Source organism: Dipteris shenzhenensis, chromosome 6 (assembly GCF_047967505.1).
Source record: "Dipteris shenzhenensis isolate YYH24624 ecotype China chromosome 6, Dip_SZ_1.0, whole genome shotgun sequence".
Classification (NCBI taxonomy): Eukaryota; Viridiplantae; Streptophyta; class Polypodiopsida; order Gleicheniales; family Dipteridaceae; genus Dipteris; species Dipteris shenzhenensis.
This window is the reverse complement of record NC_141601.1, coordinates 6,041,400-6,062,105: the sequence shown is the minus strand read 5'-3', so window position 1 is coordinate 6,062,105 and position 20,706 is coordinate 6,041,400. Positions and strand designations below refer to the sequence as shown.

General features: G+C 41.5%; 1 protein-coding gene across 2 annotated transcripts in view; it reads left to right on the top strand.

Annotated features, from left to right (window-relative positions):
* Nucleotides 1-9,119, top strand: part of LOC147900695 (ubiquitin carboxyl-terminal hydrolase 18-like) — a 39,013-nt gene extending 29,894 nt beyond the window's left edge. For both annotated transcript variants that reach the window (XM_087375488.1, XM_087375487.1), the window contains 10 exons: nt 5,112-5,361; nt 5,611-5,699; nt 5,927-6,012; nt 6,207-6,369; nt 6,535-6,658; nt 6,829-6,986; nt 7,119-7,203; nt 7,295-7,507; nt 7,636-7,697; nt 7,871-9,119. In XM_087375488.1, coding sequence (XP_087231614.1) covers nt 5,112-5,361; nt 5,611-5,699; nt 5,927-6,012; nt 6,207-6,369; nt 6,535-6,658; nt 6,829-6,986; nt 7,119-7,203; nt 7,295-7,507; nt 7,636-7,697; nt 7,871-8,102 — 1,462 coding nt within the window. In that variant the 3' untranslated portion in view covers nt 8,103-9,119. The remainder of the gene's footprint in view (nt 1-5,111; nt 5,362-5,610; nt 5,700-5,926; nt 6,013-6,206; nt 6,370-6,534; nt 6,659-6,828; nt 6,987-7,118; nt 7,204-7,294; nt 7,508-7,635; nt 7,698-7,870) is intronic.
* Nucleotides 9,120-20,706: the final 11,587 nt, after the last annotated feature.

Below are 20,706 nucleotides of genomic sequence, written 5' to 3'. Positions count from 1 at the left end.
TGAGCTGCATCCAGCTTGTGCCATGCTGTCATAACATCTACCTCAAAGGTAGTAGTCAACCAGGTAGCTGAAAACACCTGCTTAAACTGAAGCCAACTCGTGGGTGCTCTATTGTAGAGAAGCAAATTTGTCCACTGCTATAGAGCATTCCCCTTCAAGAAGTTGGCTGCTTTGCATTTTATATTACTCAGTGAAGTTCCCTGCTGAGAAGGCTGCATCAAACTCCTGCACAAAAGTTAAAGCCTTCAGCTTGTCCTGAGCCCTATTAAAGGTCTGAAACTTCACTGCTGCACCACTGTCTTTGTAATTTTTTACCTTCCCTTTGGGTGTCAGATCGTCATACATAGGTTGCAAAAATGGAGGCCCTCCAGCCTGTTCTGCGCTACCACTACCCATTAGAGGATTTGTCAAACCAGCCCTAGGTATTCCAAAAGGTTCATGACCTTCCATTTTGCATTCCTGGCTGCATGCCAATATTGCCATACATCATGTTAGACATTCTGCATTTCCCCAAATATATTGCCTTACATCCCTTGCATGCCCGGTTGAAAACCAATAGGGTAATTTCCAAGCATTCCTTGACCATGATCAACTTGACCAGCCATTGCTTGAAATACTGAACCCCCACCAAAATACCCTGGATGCATAAAGGGTTGGGGAAGAGCTTGCTGCCGTAAATTCAAAAAATCAGCCCTTTGGCCATGCATAACCATACCAGGACCTTGAAAGGGCTGCTGCCCTGAAACTCCGTGTACATTTGGCATTACTGGAGGCTCTTTATACAATGGATTCACTCCAAATGGCTGTTTTTGAATCCAGTAGGCTCCCCTGAATGAGAATGCTTCTTTCCCTTCTTGGACCTCAAAGGAGTGTGCATAAACTCAAGGAACCTTGGTTCCTGTGTGAGCTGCGTGAGTGCTCCCACAACGCTCACTAATTGTGTCTTAAAGATAGCATTGGCATCCTCTGAGAGGCACCCACACCAAAAGCATTTACCACTTGGTGTGCCTCAACATTTTGGTCATCCTGGGAGTCTCCCTCATGCATAGATTGCTCTTCTTGCTCATCTTGGGAGGACTGCTCCTCCATATCCCAATCATTATTTGTCAAAGACATATTTACTTATTTTCTTCTCACTTTAATCGAATTACAGCAAACAACACTTCACCATAGACAATTACAGGCTCACCTCTATAAAAAAGATGGGGATGTCCCGGCAATGGAACCATGAAACCAGCCTCGAGGCTAACAAGAGGGTGTAGAACACTAATCAAAACAAAAGCCTTCACAATAGAATACTCTACAAATACTCCACAGACGATAGTGGGAGCTAGAGTGCTCCTGCTGAAATACAAAGACACAGACTGGCCCCAAAGCCTTGGCCCCCCTTTCGGTATTTCTTTATTAATTGAAGAGTGCCACAAGGAGATTACACAGTGAGTACCCACGCACTTGTGCTCAATGCTCTTCCCTCACGCAGTAGGAATCAACATCACAACACATTAGCCTTGCGGGGCTTTGCTATCACACCCCTATGACCATAAGCATCCATCCTCAGTGCAAACACTAGCATTTAACATGGGAGCCATTATTTACAGCCCAAGCCGGGCCACATGCTCCTCAATCAATGACAAGTGTTCACTGATCCACTGGGATACCCAAACAATGGGTGAGAGCATAACTGAGCTGCCCCCGATGCTCAGAAGCACAACAAGATCTGCAAGCATACATTGTGATCACCCTGCCAAGCAAGTCTTTTAAAAAACACAGCCCACTGCTGATTGGCCAGCATGACCCCCAAGCATAACCGGTGTGTGCATTCTTCTTACCAAGCATATAATATGCTGGTCATTGCTCTGCTCACTCCCGGGTAGTTGGCATTTAATACCGCCCAACCTTGAGTACACAGCCCGAGGCAACAGCCAGCCTATCAACCTCGTACCTGCAAGCTGCCCAAAGGAACAACCAGCCTGCCCTTACTCATCTGTTTTTAGTGAGCTCTCCTAAGCCTTCACTCACCCGTGAGCAATTCATAGTTGAGGTTGCAGTTGCTTTGTACTACAGCCCGTACATGGCCGCACATGGGCGTGCATGGCCGTACAACAGCACGTGGATCACCGTACAAAAGCTCCCATCCGTATTGTCGTACCATATTGTTGACGGCGTCACCTCGCACGGGATTCTTTCTTTCTCCCCCTGTGAACTTACGTGCACCATCTTTCTTTGCCCAAGGCCTTCCTTGGGCTTCCTTGCCGAAAAGGTCTGCATATGGGCTTGCCACGTGGCAGCCCATGCCTTGGGTTGCCCCCAAGGGCCTCATTGGCCCCTAGGCCCCCTCTAGTGGGGCCTTTTTAAAAGCCCACCAATGAGAAACCTTAATTCTAAGGTTCTTTGGGCCCCTCTTGGCCCTAGAACTTGCATTTGCCCCAAAGCACAATTCCCTAGGGATAAACTTGCACACCCTCATCCCCTGACCTCGCCACTTGATTCCCGGGGTCGAGGCCACATGCGAGCATTAAACTCTCGCCCTCGTGACACTTTCACCCATTGTTTGGGTATCCCAGTGGATTGTGACTGTCTGGGGCGTGTGTGGCCTTGCTTGGGCTGTAAATAATAGCTCCCATGTTAAATGCAGGTGTTTACATTGAGTATGGATGCCTATGGTCACATGGGTGTGATAGCAGAGCCCCACAAGGCTAATGTGTTGTGATACATGGCTATTGGGTGAGGGAAGGGCATTGAATGCGAGTGAGTTGGTACTCACTGTGTAATCTTTTTGCTGCACTCTTCAATCAATAATGAATACCGAAAGGTTCACCAAGGCTTTGGGGCCAGTCTATGTCTTTGTATTTGAGTAGGAGCGCTCTAGCTCCCCCTATTTGTCTGTGGAGTGTTTGAGTATTCTATTGTGAAGGATTTTGTTTTGGATAATGTTCTACCACCGTCTTGCTAGCCTTGAGGCTGGTTTCAATAGCTGTTGGGTGTTGGGACGTAGGAGATTTGCATAGGGAAGTGTGTTGCTGCTGGACTGTGGGAAAACAGCTTGCAGGAGGAACTGCTGTAGAGAAGAGCTGCTGTGGGAGGATCTACTGCAGAAAAGGAGGCTGCAGCAGGAGGAGCTGCTGCAGAAGAAGATGCTGCTGCAGGAGGAGACATTGCTGCAGGAGGAGCTGTTTGCGGGGAAAACTTCTGTAGAGAAGCTGCTGCTGCAGAAGAGGGAGCTGCTGCTGCTATAGCAGTAGAAGGAGCTGCTGATGTGGAGGTGCTGCTGCAGGGCTGCAGAAGAGGGCTGTTGCTGTGGAGGAGCAGGAGGAGAGCATGCACCAGCAAGAGGAAGAGAAGATGTGTGTGGAATGAAGGGATGGATGTTTCTTTATAGATGCAGGAGGGGGGAGCTTCAGGCGTGAGATTTTGTGCCCAATTTGGCATGGGGCAGGTGGACTGCATGGGGGACTTGCGTTCCCACCATGGGTCATGCATGGCCCTTCACATGTCCCCACTGTGCCACCTCATGGGCTGCAATGTGTCCCATGCCACATGTCATGTCTGCTACATCAGCATGCAACATCATCTTGCCACGTATCACATGTTGACATTTTGGACAAAGGTTGTTTTATCCACTCTTTGTTTGCATGACTAACAAATGCAGTTTGGTGATTTTACTTTTGTTTTCACCCTGTTTCTGGCAGTTAGCTCTATTCAAAGGGCTAGTCTAGGGTTAGTTTGAGTTTGATTGGCCTCCTCACAAAATCGATTAGGCTTATATTATTTGTTGTCTCGTCTTGTATCTCTTTGACTCTTGCATGTCACCGGCCCCTACTGTAAACATTCTTCTTGTGTCTCTTTGACTCTTGCTTCTTCACAGGCCCACACGCAAGACTACTGTACACGTTCTTGTTAATATTTACATGTCAGTATGCGTTTGATTGGTTCAAGATTGGGTACTCCGGTAGGGTGCGGTCTTTACATTTCTTTTACAGACATATAGACATACGTCTCAACTTGTGGGACCCTAATGCCCACAACTCCTTCAATGGAGGCCCACCCTCAAATACCAGGCCCTAGCCAACTAGTACCTGACTAAACAGTAGGAAAACATATGTATTCTTTTTGCAAACATCCTAATTTAAAGAACTTGATTTTTCAGAAAAATAAAGATACGCAATAAATGAATTACCAAGCAAATTGTGAAGAAAGTGACATGGACTTACTACAATTGACCTACGCCATTGGTATGAGGCCAACTGGCCACTATCCCAGCCAAAAATTGCTATTGCTATTCTGCCATTGCCTGTGTGGGCAGATCTGCTGCTCTGAATGTGTCTATACCGCTACTTGGCTGCCCCAAAGCATCCCGAGAGATTACCATGCTCATGTCATCCCTAGGCTAGGACAGTCCCAAGTATCCAGAGGTCCTACTGGCCTCCCTATTCATTTCTTTCTTTATATAATGCTTCATCTTGGTTGGTCCATTGAGTGCTCTTGACCATGTAGTATACCTCATCCATCCCAACAAAAGATCCCTAAGTCTCAAATCTCAACAAGGACAACTTGACACTCCTCTAGTCAGTAAAACATTTCTTTGCATAGGATTGCAGAAAGATGATAAAACAATTGTGCCTTGGTTTTTGATGGAATTTGTGAAAGGGAAGATACTGCAGTTTGCTGATTATGTGCCAATGTAAGCTGTGGATTAGCCTGGCCTTTATGAGTATGTGGTGTAAGCTTGTATGTCAATCCCATGAGAATTAAAGCACTGGCTCAGTCTCATTTTTCTTTGACACTCTTATGAGACAAGACACTGTGTATAGGAATTTTCTTAGTGCCCTTGTGCTGGAGTCAGGATAAAGTGTTTGAGGTTGCAACTTTTTTCATGACAGTTGGAAGGAAGGCAAAGTTTATGCAAAATCTTTCAATGAATTTGTTTTGATGAATCCTCTAAATATAAGATTAAGTTTTGCTACTAAGGCATGTTCTCAAATAGCCCGTCAACATGTGTGAGCCCTTTTTGTACCTGTTGTCGATTTCTGACATTCTTCTCTGCCATTTATTGTCCCTTGAGCAATCCATTACACCAAATTTTCCTTTGTTCAATTTTACTTGACTTGCAGCTCTCAGCAATGTCAAGTTCAGCACTGGAGGGAGGGACATAAACAGGAATGTCAGGAGCTGGAGAGACCATCTATAAGCGCAGTGACGGCTTTACATACTGTGGCAAGCTCAGAGAATTCTAGATGCCTTGTCAAGGATGAGCATCTGGAAGTTAATGGCACCTCTACAGAAGAGTTGTTGGTCCGTGTAAAAACACCTATAGGTTCAACGTCGATCACTACAGATGGAAGCCTTCCCAAACCCAACAAGGTAAGCAAAATCTGCTAGTGATTTGATCAATTTGTCTATCGTCAAATCGCGTTAGTTGCATTATAGTTGAAATTTTGTCAAGGGTATTCTGGTAGACAGAGGACAGGATTTTAATTTTAGTATTAGCAAAGGATGTGGTAGTAACTGCGATGCAGACATGGTTCTATAAGGTAATTTTTAAGAATATCTTACGTAAACAGGAGCGGAATCTGATTTGGCTTGTGACAAACATTGGTTGTTTTGTTGCAGATATTATTTCCCTATGACTATTTTGTAGAGTTTTTTACCTGGGATAGGTTGAGGCTTCCCCCTTGTGGCCTGATCAATTGTGGGAACAGGTAATATTTCCGATACTTGAGAAGCTGTGTGATTATGGCTGGAAGAAAAAGTGCATAGGATTTCTTTCTGGAAATCAGTTGTAATAGGACGTGCCTCAAATGATATTGACATATCTTTTTCATTTTGCATGCATGGATTAATGGAATGGTTCGACTTGCATATTGTGAAGATTGTTTTGATGATTGAGGTGATGATTTTTTTAAATGTTTGTCGGTGGTGTGTCCAGCTGCTTTGCAAATGTAGTTTTGCAGTGTTTGACATACACACGACCCCTTGCTGCTTATCTTCTTGAAGGAAGCCATGCAGAAAAATGTGCGTTTCCTTTCATGTTATCTTTAGTTCATGACAGTTCTGATTTGTTTTGAAAATTAATTGTGGATGCTAAGTTGAGGAAGAGGTTTAAAGAAGGTACATTTTCTAGCTGAAAATGAATGTTCATGATGCTTCATTATCCATGTCTCAGTTGAACTCAGATTTTGGTATACTTTCTGTGCATGTCTGCTCAGGCCAGAGAAGTGATTGGTGCTTTATGTGTGAGCTCCAAAGCCATGTCTCAAGAGTTAGGGAAAGTCAAGTTCCTTTTTCACCAATAAGAATTCTATCTCAGATACGGAACATTGGTAATCATTTGGGATATGGACGGCAAGAAGATGCACATGAATTCATGAGGTAAAAAGCTTGCAAAAGCTTTGGTCATATTTTTTAATGTTCACCGCTCACTCAGTTCATCTTGACAGTGGCTATATGGTGCGATGCTATCAAACATTTCCTTTTCTGTTATTAATATGCCATAACACTTTGATTTGATGAACTCATAATCTCTTCACCTTATAGGTTTGCGATCGATTCCATGCAATCCATCTGTCTTGATGAAGTGGGAGGAGAGAAGGCAGTTGATCAACGGACACAAGAAACAACATTAATACAGCATATCTTTGGGGGGCATCTTCAGTCACAGGTTGATGCATACTCAAATTGTAGCTGCTGAATTAAGATTATCTTGTCTGCTTCAAGACAAGTTGCTCTTATCGATCCTATAGGCTCACTTTTAACATGGTGAAGAAATGTGCCGGCAATTGTTTGGACGTTTGTGTTCAACTTGGCTTGATAATTATCTTATATTTGTAGGTTAGATGCATGCAATGCCATCATGAATCACACCGCTATGAGAACATGATGGACCTTGCGGTGGAAATTCAAGGAAATGTTGAGACTTTAGAAGATGCGCTGGCTCAGTTCACTGCTCCTGAATGGCTAGATGGTGAAAACAAGTACAAATGTGACAGGTGTTTGCACCACTCGTGTCCTTTCTGTATATATCGATAACTATTCCGCTTGTGCTAGATCTTATCTGAATTCAGAGTCTATTCTTCTTAGAAAAGCCAACAATTCAGAATCTAATTAGTTTTGTGCTACAGATGCAATGCCTACGTGAAAGCCTGGAAAAGACTGGTTGTGCATGAAGCTCCAAACATCTTAACAATTGCATTAAAGAGATTTCAGGTTAGCTCTAAGCCACTTAAAACCTAAGCTTCTGTCACCTAAATTGAAGTCAGCTATGCTTAATTTTGTTGTTTTGTGTGCTTTCACTTAGTCAGGGAAATTTGGTAAACTTAACAAGCGAGTGAGTTTCCCAGAAGTTTTGGATATGTCACTTTACATGAGTGAGGAGGGTGATAGGCCACCACATTACCAACTCTATGGTGTTGTGGTGCACGTGGATATGTTGAATGCCTCATTTTTTGGGCACTACATCTGCTATGTTAAGGATTTACATGGATCGTGGTACAAAGTTGATGACAGTAAGGTCAGTTTGGTGTGAGCTTTTGCTCATCGCTCGGCCCTTCAATGCTAAAATGTTTCGAAGATATTGTTCAACGATTTTGAAACCATTAATTTAAAAAAAACGTATTCCTGTACTATTGTACTAAACAGGTGAAAGAAGTTGATGTAGATAAGGTGATGCAACAGAGAGCGTATATGTTACTTTATACAAGGTAAGCTCACAGTCCAGCTGGCCAGCTTTTGTTCATGTTTTGCAGTACTTTCATTGTGTTTGGCTTGAAAGATGTTGCCTTCGATTTTTAGGAACTCCATTTTGTGATATTGTCTGCGTATCAAATATTTGGCATTTTGCCTAACCATAATGCTGTATGCTTTTGTTTGTCAGATCCGCTCCACGTCGTGCACCTGCTTTAGGTGACGGGGTCTCACAACCTTCAGTAAATGCTCATGTTAATTCTTGTAACTCTAGAAGAACAGCCCTATCTAATGGCAATCATGCATTGCCAGAGTCCTCAATTTTCTCAATTGAAGCTGCCAATGGGAATGGGAGCATTTCATATCTCTCTGAAAGTAATGGAGTGTTGTCTAGTGGAAACTCTGTCATCTTGACACAATAAAAGTAGGAAGTTTAGGGGAAAGAAATTGTCTTCCATCAGCATCATTTCTTCAATTCGCATTTGGCTGTCTCTGATGTGAATGTGTTTCCAATATATAGATTTTGCAAGTCTGTCACGCAGGGCCAGCTGCAATGGATCATTTTGAGGCCCCTGCTTCATAGCAACATGCATTTCTATCATGCCACATACTTTGGATGATTTGAGGTGGTCACGTTAATGGTATTTAGGGAAACATAGTATGACTTCCAAATTTTGCAGCATGCGACTGCCAATGCCATTGGGCATGTGTGCCAGCCTATAGTTGGCAATGGATCCTCCAGGACAAATCAAACTTGAATTAAAAATCATTCAATTGAATATGAAGCCCACTCAAGGGCTTCAGATATGGGTGCCATTTTTACAGTCCCTGATTGATGGCATGACTAGGTGTGATTCTTTGTTGAGGCCTTGCAGCAGCAAATTGTTTTGCTGTAGAAGAGCTGAATGGCAAAAGTGCAAAAAGTTCTGTGATAAGTAATTGTATAACAGGAGAACGAGTAATGTTGCTGATGACCTTCTTAAGTGGGAAACTACTGATGGGAGCAGATTGAAGGAGCTGGTCATGGGTACAATCAGGGGAATCTATTGGAAGATATACTGCCAAAGGAAGCCTGAAGCATGTTGAGCTTATTTGCCTAGCACAATAGTTTTGCGAAAGTCCCGAATGTGAGTGTGTAATCTCATATCTGCTGGAGGAAACCTGGAAACCAGATATCAGCTGCTTTTCTTACATCAGTATCTCCTTTCACAGTTTGTTACAGTTGGGTGCAGCAGCAGCTTGGATTTTATCACGGACATCCCAGTTGATAAGATGAGCTTGCTTGTATTCTCTTTAACGAAATCAGATGTTTTAGTCCAGAAGAAGAAATTCATTCCAGCCTCTCAATGTCAAATCATTTTTTATATCTAGAGAAATCAAATTGCACGTGCCTTAATTGGGTTTATGCTGGATATAAGATTGACACTTGGGAGAGGAAACCTGTTATTGACCTTTGAAAATCACCAGAAGTTACGTTATGAGCTTTACAGGTGGGACAGGAGATGGATTGTTAACTTGTGAATGCATGCGGTCTCTGATATGAAAATTATCTGTGGCCACAGGCTAAGGTCTCTACTTTCTATGACATCATGGTCTCTGAGGATGCTTCTCTTACCTAGGAACTTTAATCACTCGTCTGTGTGAACGTGCCAATGAATTTGGTATGTTTTTAATGATTAGCAGTTTATTCGTGCTTAAACAGCATCCTACCATGCTGAAGGATGCAAAAGAGAGTGATTTCTCTTTCTCTGCTTGTTACTGAAAATCGCTTTGTGGTGCGAGGCTGGCCTTGAATATTAGTTTGGTTCTGAAACAGACGAGAGAGAGGAGGGTTTTTCCGGGGTTTTCAGAAGGTCTCTCTCTATGGCAGCCCCGTTTTTTCTGAGCCCATTGTTCAAGTTGTACCTTTGAGGGATTGCACATTCGCCAGGGCTAGTTTGATAATTGCCTCATAAATTTTATGTTAAAGAGTTTCAGATGACAATGTATATACGGACCAAACCATGTCCTGAAGGCATTTCAGTGTGCACCAAGTATCAGTGGATATAATTATAAGACAGATTAACCTAACCTGGCTATATAATTCAGGCCTTTTCTATATAATTCAAGCATTTTGTTTCATAAGTCTAATTCGTAGCAATTCACAGAGATCCCTTTGCCTGTATACTTTGTTTCAAGCTTTTGAGATGCACAAATATCTTCTCGCCTATGAAAGTTGCTGTGAATATGTCGAAGTTTCTTGTGAGAACGTTGCTCTACCGCTTGAGTGAAGGAGGTCATGTGGAGCTTGGATAGCTTGGGGAAGGAAGGATCTACACCTTCTACCCCCACAAAGTTTTGGCTCTAGTGCATGAGTACTTCTCTTTGTAGGGTCACTGGCATGTATCATTTGTGACGCAATGCCATTTGTATCTTGTTTGGAATTTGTTGTGGCCCTTTTAATTGCATTAGATTCATAGATCTATATTGTAAGTGTTTTGAAAAATTCTTATATTTTATGCAATTTTTGGGTGGCATTGTCACTAATCCAAAAGCCATTGGATTTAATGTGCACCTGTTGCTAACAAAACAAATCCATTCCAAGGAAATGTTTTAACGATTCCTATTTGAAAATACGATTGTGACAAAATTTGAAAAAAAATATGATGCTTTTATATTTTGTCAAAAGAAGTCGTGCAAAACAATAATTTTCTTTCAAATTATAAAAAATTCACAGAACTTAAAGGGAATCTTTCAAGGCTAAAGACTCCCCTAGAGTTCACATTTTGAGCTTATAGTTCTTGAAATAGCTGCTACATCATTTGGATCTTTAGACACAAACATTCTTAGTGCTCCTCAACTTTGCTTGGATCCTTGCTAGAGAGGAAAATGCATATAGGAAGTGCTCTTTGCTAGATCTTTTCTTAATTGATACTTATCCTAAAGGTTCATCCTCTATTTGAGTGGCGTACAACCATGTAGATATAGACCTTGAAACTTATTGTTCACCCCACTATAAATTCCTCTTTTGTCCTCTTCTCCTTAATTAGAATTGTATCGCATCGTATAAGAGGTGCCTCAGCATGGTTCTCATTCTTACGATTCTTGATAGAAGTTTATCTTTTTGCTCTCCTTATTTCCCACCTCTTTTAAACATGAATACCTTGTCATGGGGTCTTGCTATATACAATTTACTATTTAACCTCGAGCTTCCTTGGATATGATGAAGGGTCAATTTTCTTTAAACGTTTCAAGCATTGCATGTTAGTTGTGCTCTTGTGACAAATTTGTAGGCCATCGTTTCTATATTTGGGACTACTACTCTACATGAAAGCATAATTTTGACGATGAATGGTAATCAAAGTCTGCCCTTGATTCAAATGAGAGGATCCACTCTTGTATCCTCTTTAATAAATATGTTCTTATTGCCATACATTGCCACGAGACTACTCGCAAGAAAAGTGCTTTTCAAATGATTCTCATGGAAGTCCATTCGTTAAGCTTATGCATGTATGATTTGGTTTATACACGTTGACACTTCAAGTCATGCCTATGAGATGAGGGATGTAATCACTTGTGAGTCTTAACTCTTACCAAGATGCTATGACCCATGGGCATACTTTTTGAGTAGGAGAACTTTTGTTGGGATGTCACTCCTTTTTTCATGTAACCTAGTCCACATTTGTAATATCTTGATGAACAAAGTACTACTTAGTTATACTTACATATATCATGATCTCATGTAGTATTGAAGAGTTTACAAGAGGATGGGCATGCAAGTGTTCAAAACTTTAACATCTACAAATAATGCCTCATATAGCTAATAACAAATCCTCTCCATTTTACCTAGAGCATATGATGGTTTCTTCACAAAGATAGTCAAATCTTACCTTTATTTATCATTGAGTTGTCTATTATAGTCATGGATCCCAAGTTTGAGAAATAAGTTTTGATAAATATGATCCATTGGCTTCCCAAGGATATGAGGGTCCACTTATCTCAAAAGTTGGGAGTCCAAAAGATTGATACCCTTGTGGCATGAATAGAACATTGGCGGTCATTCCTTTATGTAAATAGTTATGTGTATTCTACATGGATCATTAGTGAAGCCCTAAATAGTTTTAAGATAGACTAGGGAATTGAGAGATCTCAACACCGAAAGTGGAATGGAAGAAGGTGAGAAAGAGGGAGAGCCACAAGATCTGATCTAGTACAATGGACTAGGGAGGTTACCTCTTTATAGCTACGAGGACGGTAGTCAGATCAGCGTAATTGTTGGAACCGACCAGTCAACCTAGTCGATGAAGTCGACCAGTCAACCTAGTCAGTGGAACCAACTAGTTGTCCATGGAATATTCAAGAAATATTCCCTATACCATCGCCTCGAGGGCTCTCACCCCCGAACCCATACCAAGGGCACCGCTGGCCCCCCTGGGACCCCCTAGCTAGCCCCCAGGCCCTACCAAGAATAAGGGGCTCCCACACAATCACCTTTCTACCATCAACGGTCTCATTGATAGACCTCATCTGACATGCAAGTCAGGATCCATCCAGTGTCTCGGGCTCACACATGGCTTCTCCTCATATGGGGGCCTTATAACTTGAGCACCTTGGACCACTGGTGGTTACTAGGAGGGTGGGGTATTGAGCATATCTAACACCCCCCCTTAATGTTCACCCATACATGAACTACCTTCTCGGCCCAATTCTGAGTCTCTGAAGATGACCCTGAAGCTGATCCTTCTCGAGTGCCTTGGTGAAGATATCTGCTCCATTTTGCTCTGTTGGATAGTAGAACAATTCCACTATCCTGTCCTCGATCAAATCACGCACATAGTGATACAAAATCTCTATATATTTTGTGTGCGCATTTTGTGTGCGCATGAAACACTGGATTTTTAGCAATGGCCATGCATCTTTGATTGTCACACCTTAGTACAATTGCCTCATCCTCTTAAGATTCTCCTCAGCCACACTGCTTCACAAGCAGCAAAACATGCTGCCTTGTACTTAGCCTTGATAGAAGACAATGCCACTGTTGGTTGTTTCTTACTGATCTAAGAGAAGATACCTGAACCTAAAGAGAAACAATATCCAGAAACTGATTTCTTAGAATCAACATCTCTAGCCCAATCTAAGTCTCGCAATGACCAGCCAAGGAAGTGCCCGTACCATAAGTGATGCCATAATCAAGAGTGCCCTTTACATACCTGAGCACTAACATCCTTGCATTCTAATGATTCTCTCGGGGCTTATTGGAGAACCTGCTCAAAACATCAACAGCAAAACTAATGTCCGGTTTGGTGTTGCACAAATAGATGAGACTGCCGACCAACTTCCTATACCTCCGCTGGTGGTGAGGCATCCTCCATAGACAGCCTCGCATTTACCTTCATAGGTGTAGCTATCTCCTTGCACTCGGACATACCAAATGCCTTCAAGATCTCCCTTGCATATTTTTGCTGTGCGAGATGAAGATCTTGTCTGGCTCTTGCCAGTCTTCAATCCCCAAACAGTAGTGCATCAAGCCTAAGTTTGTCATCTCAAACTCTGCGCTTAACACCTTTTTAGTCTGCTAGATCATGTCTTCATAGTCACCTATAATAAGGAGACCATCCACATATAGAATAATAATAGCAGATTTTCCACCTTTCCAGTTAGCATCTGAGGCACATCTTTTGAAGTTTAATTTTTAAAAGAATTTGTCTATCTGTTGGTACCATGCTCTTGGGGCCTGTTTCAACCCGTATAGAGCCTTCTTCAGTTTACATACCTTCTCTGAATGGGGGGCCTCAAACCTAGGTGGCTGAGCCACGTACACCTCCTCCTTGAGGTCACCATTCAAGAATGCTGATTTAACATCCATTTGATAAACTGGCCACTTTTTATGAGCAGCCATCGATAGTACTGTGTGAATAGTGGTAATTCTGACAGTCATAGCAAAAGATTCCCGAAAATCAAACCCTTGAACCTGCAAAAATCCTTATGCAACCAATCTGGCTTTGTACTTTTCCAAAGTCCCATCAGCCTTGTACTTGACCTTCCAAACCCACTTGGTGCCAATAACCTTTCTGTTAGGTGGTCGATCTACCAACTCCTAAGTTTCATTCTTCATAATGCTGTCATATTCTACTTGCATAGCGTTTTTCCAATCTTGGTCTGCAAGTGCTTCTGCCAAACTCATAGGCTCCTTTACTTCTGCAATAATCTCAGCCATCAAGGCCATATTGACTATGTGAGTAGAAGCCCTCCTTTGCTCCTCGATTCTATGAGACTGCCTTGGTCCATCTGCATGCTGCTCAACAAACATAGGCATTTGGTTATCATGGTCGTAGAGCTACCTTACCCATTGCGGCAATGGCTTTTTCGGTGGTGTAATAACAGGTTGGTGACTTATACCTTCATCATCTGATATTTCCTCCTCCTTTATAGCTCCTGGGATAGGTCCATAGTAAATTACCTCTTCACTTGCATGATAAAGTGGAAGAGCTCTTCTCTGCCTCCACTGCAAGTGGCCACTCCTTGAACACCACATTGCGGCTCGCTATGATCTTCTTTGCCTCTTGGTCATACAACTTGTAGGCTTTCTTCTCATCATAATAGCCTAAAGATACATTTGGTGCTTTTTGGTTGTAGCTTGTTTCTCTCTTTTTCTGGTACATGCGCATAGCATTCACATCCAAATGTTTTGAAGTGGGAGATAGATGGCTTCTTACCGCTGTAAGCCTCATGTGGTGTCTTACCTTTGAATGCCTTTGTATAGCTACGATTAAGGATGTAAACTACAATATTGACAACCTCAGCCTAAAAGTGGTTTGGCAGTCCTGCACCTTTCAACATACACCTCCCCATCTCCACGGTGGTTTACATTCGGTGTTCAACAACTGAATTTTGCTGAGGCGTATGTGGAGTCATCTGGTTTGTCACTTGATCCCTTTGCTCTTGTAAAAATCTCCAAACTCTGTAGAAACAAACTCACAACCTCCATCTGATCTGATTTTCTTCACTTTTCTTCCTGTTTCATCTTCAAAAAGCTATACCCATTCTTTCAATTTACCAAAAGCTTGAGCCTTTTTGCAAAGAAAGTACACCCACATCTTCCTACTATAGTCATCAACAATCAATAAAAAATAGGAAGATCCCCCCAAGGCCTGTGTAGGCATCTTACTGCACAAGTCAACATGCACCAACTCTAGAGGAGTGTTTGCTCTATTCTTGCTTTCTTGTGGGAATGCCTTTCTCTGTTGCTTGCCCATCATGCAAGCTTCACATGGTTCTTTGATTTCTGCTACTGCAGGTAAATGAGCAACCATATCTTGCTTCTGCATCTCCTTCAGCACTGCGAATCCAATGTGGCCGAATCTTTCGTGCCAAATTCTGCTTGTGCCAACTCCAGTGGTGGCTGTAAGAGCACTTAGCTCATATAGGTTGTTCCTTCTTACTCCTGTGCCAACAAGATTGCCAGCACTATCCAAAATTTTTGCTTCTGTCTAGTTGAACCTCACCTCATGGTCAAGGTTAGTTATGGAAGCAACTGATATCAAATTTCTCTTGATTTGTGCAACATACAGCACATTAGATAGTTTCTTGAAATCTCCATTTACAGAAACAAATGAAACCGTACCTATACCCTCAATAGGGCATTTTGCATTATTTTCAACCGTCACAGTGATGGGTTCCTATAGAGGCTGCATGGAACAATATAGACCCTTCTTGCAGGTCATGTGACGGGAGGCACCACTATCCAACACCCATGAATCAGTGGTTGACGCTTCTTGAACTGAGGAACACTCTTCCTCAATGGCCAGAAATAGATCCAACTCTGCTTCTGCTATGTTAGATGTCTCCTTCCCCTTAACTATCTTCTTAGGGTACCATTCTTTTCATCTACTTTCTTGACCCAGCAATCTGCAATCACATGGCCCTTCTTCTTGTAGTAGAAGCATTCTCCCTAAAACTTCTTCTTGCCGCTCTTCTTCTTTTTGTCCACTAGTAGAGGACTCACCTTTGGTGGAGGAAACACCTTTGCCTTTTGCAGTGGTAGAGAATGCAACATCCCCATTGTCGCTTGCATCTCGAGCTTTAAGACTCAATTCCTCCTCCATAAGTAAAGCACAGAACTCCTCAAATGACAATGGTTGGGGTCTCACTTGAGTGTTAAGCACTGTTACCAATCCATCAAACCTTGGTGGACATATCGAGAGACACCGTCGAGCTAGCTCTTCGTTAGTCTTTTGTATCCTAGCACCAGCCATTTGGTCACGTAGATTTTTGATTCAGGTTATGAACACTTCCGCTGTCACTCATTCATTAAACTTCTCAGCTGAGAGCTGATTCTCCAGGTTCTTGATCCTTATTTAATTTCGCATCTTATACTGACTCGTCAATATGTTCTAGGCCACAGTTGCCTTAGATGTATGCTGAATCAAGGTTAAAACACTATCAGTAGTACTTGTAACTAGGGCACATAGAGCATCTGCATTCTTGCATTTCTAAGCTCATAAAAGGTTGGCATTAGGAGGTATCATAATCCCTGGATTTACTGGGTCAGGGGTTCCTTGTGGTTCTGGGTTAGTCCCTAGTACTGTCTCTAGAAGCTCATATGAATCCAGAATAGCAGTAATTTTAAACTTCCATAGAGTGTAGTTCGTACCATCTAGCTTGCCTTCAGTGAAGGCTGGTGGGCGAATCCTCAACGCTTGGATTATTCGTGCAGCAGCAGGCTGCTGAACTCGAGCCGCTTCTTGTTGAGTTGCTTCCTATTGCCATCACTCCATATGCTGTTGAAGCCCTAGCCTCTCTTCTATTCTTCAATCCTTAGAGCTGCTTGGGCTTTGATACCATGTTAAATTACATGGTACAGCGGAACAAAAACTGAACAAAGAATAGAGAGTACACAATAAACTGGAGAGGAACAAAATTTTCCTACAATACTGATGTATAGATGATGGCTCCATCCACCCGTGCACTCCCACAATAATGGAGCTTAGATGGCGATCTAGATAGATACTAGATGAAGAGCTACTAGCTAGAAGATCTCTACTGGAAGATTTGATCTGGTACAATGGACTGGGGAGGTCGCCTCTTTATAGCTATGAGGGCGGCAGTTGGATCAATGTAGTCAGTGGAACCGACTAGTCAACCTAGTCAGTGGAACTGATTAGTCATCCATTGAATATTCAAGGAATATTCCATATACCGTTGCCTCGGGGGCTCTTGCCCTCAAACCCATTCCAAGGGGGCCGCTGGCTCCATAATATCAGGGTTAAGAAACCATGGTGTTTGATTAAATCTATGTAGAGGGAAGTGATTTTAAAAAAGAAGATGGATAAACCTTTTACTTTTATATTTCTTTTTCTTAAGGCTTAGTAGCCCATTGGGTCTTTTAGTAAGAAATCTTAGCTGATCATTGTTAGGATTGAAGTCAAGTGCTCTGGTAGTATCAGTGAATTCTTTCAATCCTCGAAACATCCTTGGCTTCTTTGAAGTAGACCCCATAGAACTAGGGGTAATGGAGAACCTTTTAGATTCTGTTCCCTTGGTTGGTTTGAGAATTGCTTCAATTGTGTTGGAAATTGGTGTATTAGTACGTGAGGAAACAAGGGGGAGTTGAGGGTGTACAGAGCAAGATTGTGGGCTACCTCTAACATGTATTCATGGAATTATAAATATACCAAGAGTGTTGAACGAATTTCGTATGGAAAAGAAGCCACCTAACCAATAAATGCATACACTAGAGCTGGTCCAGAGGAGAAAGGAAAAAGTGGGGGAGGTTTAAAAACACATACCAAAGGAGGTGATCAAACCAAATGATAGAGGTAGAGCATGATGAATTAGGATTAGTTTTTTTGCATTGACATGGGCCTGAACGTGTTCCAACAATTTTTGAGAAACTTTTTGGGTTCACAGCTTTTATCTTGATTGATTGGTCCTTTAGTTTTGGCAATAAGGGCAGAGCTAGAACATTTTGAAGAATCTATGTATGAGAGTTTAATTTGGCTAAGTTCAAAGCAAAAGTCATTGGATAGTAGATGTTTAGCTAGGATAGTTGTTGATTTATAGTAATCAACAAACTCAGAAGGGAAACTACAAATTAAAACAAGGGCCCTATGATTTATAACCTCAAAATCCCATAACTTATGGTCTAACTAAACAGAGTCTAGTTCAAGTTGACGAGGGGGGACGAGAGGAATGGCACTTGAGAAGACTTGGGATATACCTTTCTGGGAGGAAGTAGAGAGTGGTTGGGAAGTTAGGGATGAAAGGGCCTCTTTTTCCTCATTATCCAATAGATCAAAGTCGATAAATGGGTTAACAATGTCAGGAGCATTTTTTGTTTCTAAAGGGATAGGAGGAATGTTATTTAATTGAAAGAGTTTGTTGACAATAGAAGGGAGGGTTGAGGAATAGAAATTAAGGTCACAAGAATCTTGGCAATCAATAAGAGGAAGAGAAGAGAGTAGTTTATTGAATGCTTCAAGAAAATTTGATCTCGTTTAGAGGCAACCAACAATCCAATCCAGTCATTAACAGATGCAATAGAAAAGGCAGAGGGGTTTTTTTCAAGAGCGGCTCTTTTTTCAAAATCTAAAAGTTTTTTGTGGACATTCGGCCCCTTAAAACAGGACAAGATGCATTGAGTGTCGATAGGGGGAATGGGTAGATTGGCATTAGTTGCCGCGTATCCCAGCTTAACAAGAGAAGGGATCCCATGAATCTCCAAAAGAGGAGAAGGTTAGCATAGTAAGTATAAAGAGGGGGGGAAAAGAAATATGTATCCGAAAGCACTAATATCCTTTGAAAGAAATATATGGTAGTAGCCTGACCAAAGGCTACTTGGGAAAATTATGTGTGTGTAGACAATTCAATATCCCATCACACTATTGAACCGTACATTTAATTCAAAGTAGTAAAATTTAAAGATACTATTATTAAAAAATGAGAATAAAAACGATAACATTTTATTCAATATTGGATTACAAAAAAGGAAATCAGTATTTGATTACAAAAAAGTGGGCAGATCAATATAATAATCAAGGTAGTAACAAAGGGATAGTAGTAGTGTGGCTAGGATAATTGCATCCTTGATGCCAATTATTCGACGAGGAAGGAACTATACCCACCAACGAACCAAACAATGATCAAAGTTATAACTTTAATGGTGATTAAATAGGTGATAGGTATCCAAGCATTCCCTCCACGCTTGTTATTGCTATCCAAAATAATAAACAACAAGCTAAACCATTAGCTCGGCAAAGATAGAATTTAAGGGAAAGTGTCAATGGAAATCCACCATTATTTTAGAAGTGTCTTGGCTTTTCTATGAAGGTACGATCTAGTCCTAAGATTTTCTTTTATTTTTTTAGTATCTTTTCGAGCCTTCTCCATCATTTGGTTGATGAAGGATATTTTGACACGATCCAGGCAAGCGGACACTCTAATGGTCTTTTATATGAAGGGGTGTTCGATTCTAACATTTTCTATCAATAATCATATAAGCAAATGGTTATAAGAATACTTATTTTGAAAAAAAGGCATTAATTCAAATTATTAGGAATCAATGTTAAATGATAAATGAGTAATGTATCATTCAAAGAGAAAAAAAGGGGGGTGAATGCAAAGAGTTTTCAAAAAAAAAGGAGGGAGGGAAAAGGAAACAAATAAATTACAAGGTTAGTACATGGTTAGTCCAAAACTAGAATATGACAAGTGAGTATAAAAACATAGAGAGGCCAAAAAATAACAAAAAATCACAAATGAAATGAATAACTAAATCTTAAAGTTAACCAAAGCGTTAGTATAAGGTTAGTCCAAACCTAGAGTATGACTAAGGGGGGGGACAAGTGAATAAAAACGTAGATGGGTAAAAGAGAATCAGCAAAATAAACAAATAATCATAAATGAATACTTTAATTAATGAATACAAAATCTTACAGTCAACGAAAAGGTTGACAAGACTTGAGGAGGTACGTAGTCGAGCCTTATAAAGGTTAACAACCTTAATGAGTACGAGAAGTCCTCCTACGTGCAACATTATCATGCTAGGGGAGCACATGAAGAGCTACTAGTTCTCAGCAGAGAGTAAGTAGAAAATGCGGAAGGTTGCAAGGAGAACTTTCATGACTCAAGCATGGAAATGAACCTCAGTCTGTCTTGTAGGCTTGAGGGAAGAAAATGGAAGCAAGACATGGCACGAGAGAACTCAGAGAGGTCATGGCACGAGAGATTAAGGGAGCGAAAGTAGACACAATGCACGTAACAATGAAGCAAAGTGTACGCGATAACCAGACATGTACTAGAATAGGGTGTGAAGAGAGTGGAAGAGAGGTAAGAAGTCTCACTTGCAGCTTTCTCACATACATAATGGGGGAATACACACAAAGGTAGAGGCTAAAAATAGAATATGACAAGTGAGTATAAAAACATAGAGGGGCAAAAAAACTAACAAAAAATCATAAATGAAATGAATAACTAAATCTTAAAGTTAACCAATGGGTTAGTACAAGGTTAGTCCAAACCTAGAGTATGACTAAAGGGGACAAGTGAATAAAAATGTAGAGAGGTAAAAAAGAACTAGCAAAATAAACAAATAATCATAAATGAAAACTTTAATTAATGAATACAAAATCTTACAGTCAACCAAAAGGTTGACAAGACTTGAGGTACGTAGCTGAGCCTTATAAAGGTTAACACCCGTAATGAGTATGAGAAGTCTTGCTACGTGTAGCATTATCATGCTAGGGGGAGTGCATGAAGAGTTACTGGTTCTCAGCAGAGAGTAAGTAGAAAAAGTGGAAGGTTGCAAGGAGAACTTTCATGACTCAAGCATGGAAATGAAGCTAAGAAAGTCTTGTAGGATTGAGGGAAGAAAATGGTCGCAGGACATGGTGCGAGAGAGGTTAGAGAGGTCGCGTCTAGTGGGAGATTAAGGGAGCGAAAGTAGATGCAGCGCACGTAACAATGAAGCAAAGTGTACACGATGACCAGACATGTACTGAAATAGGGACGACGGGCTGAGCAGCACCTAGGATGTCAACGAGCTAGGAG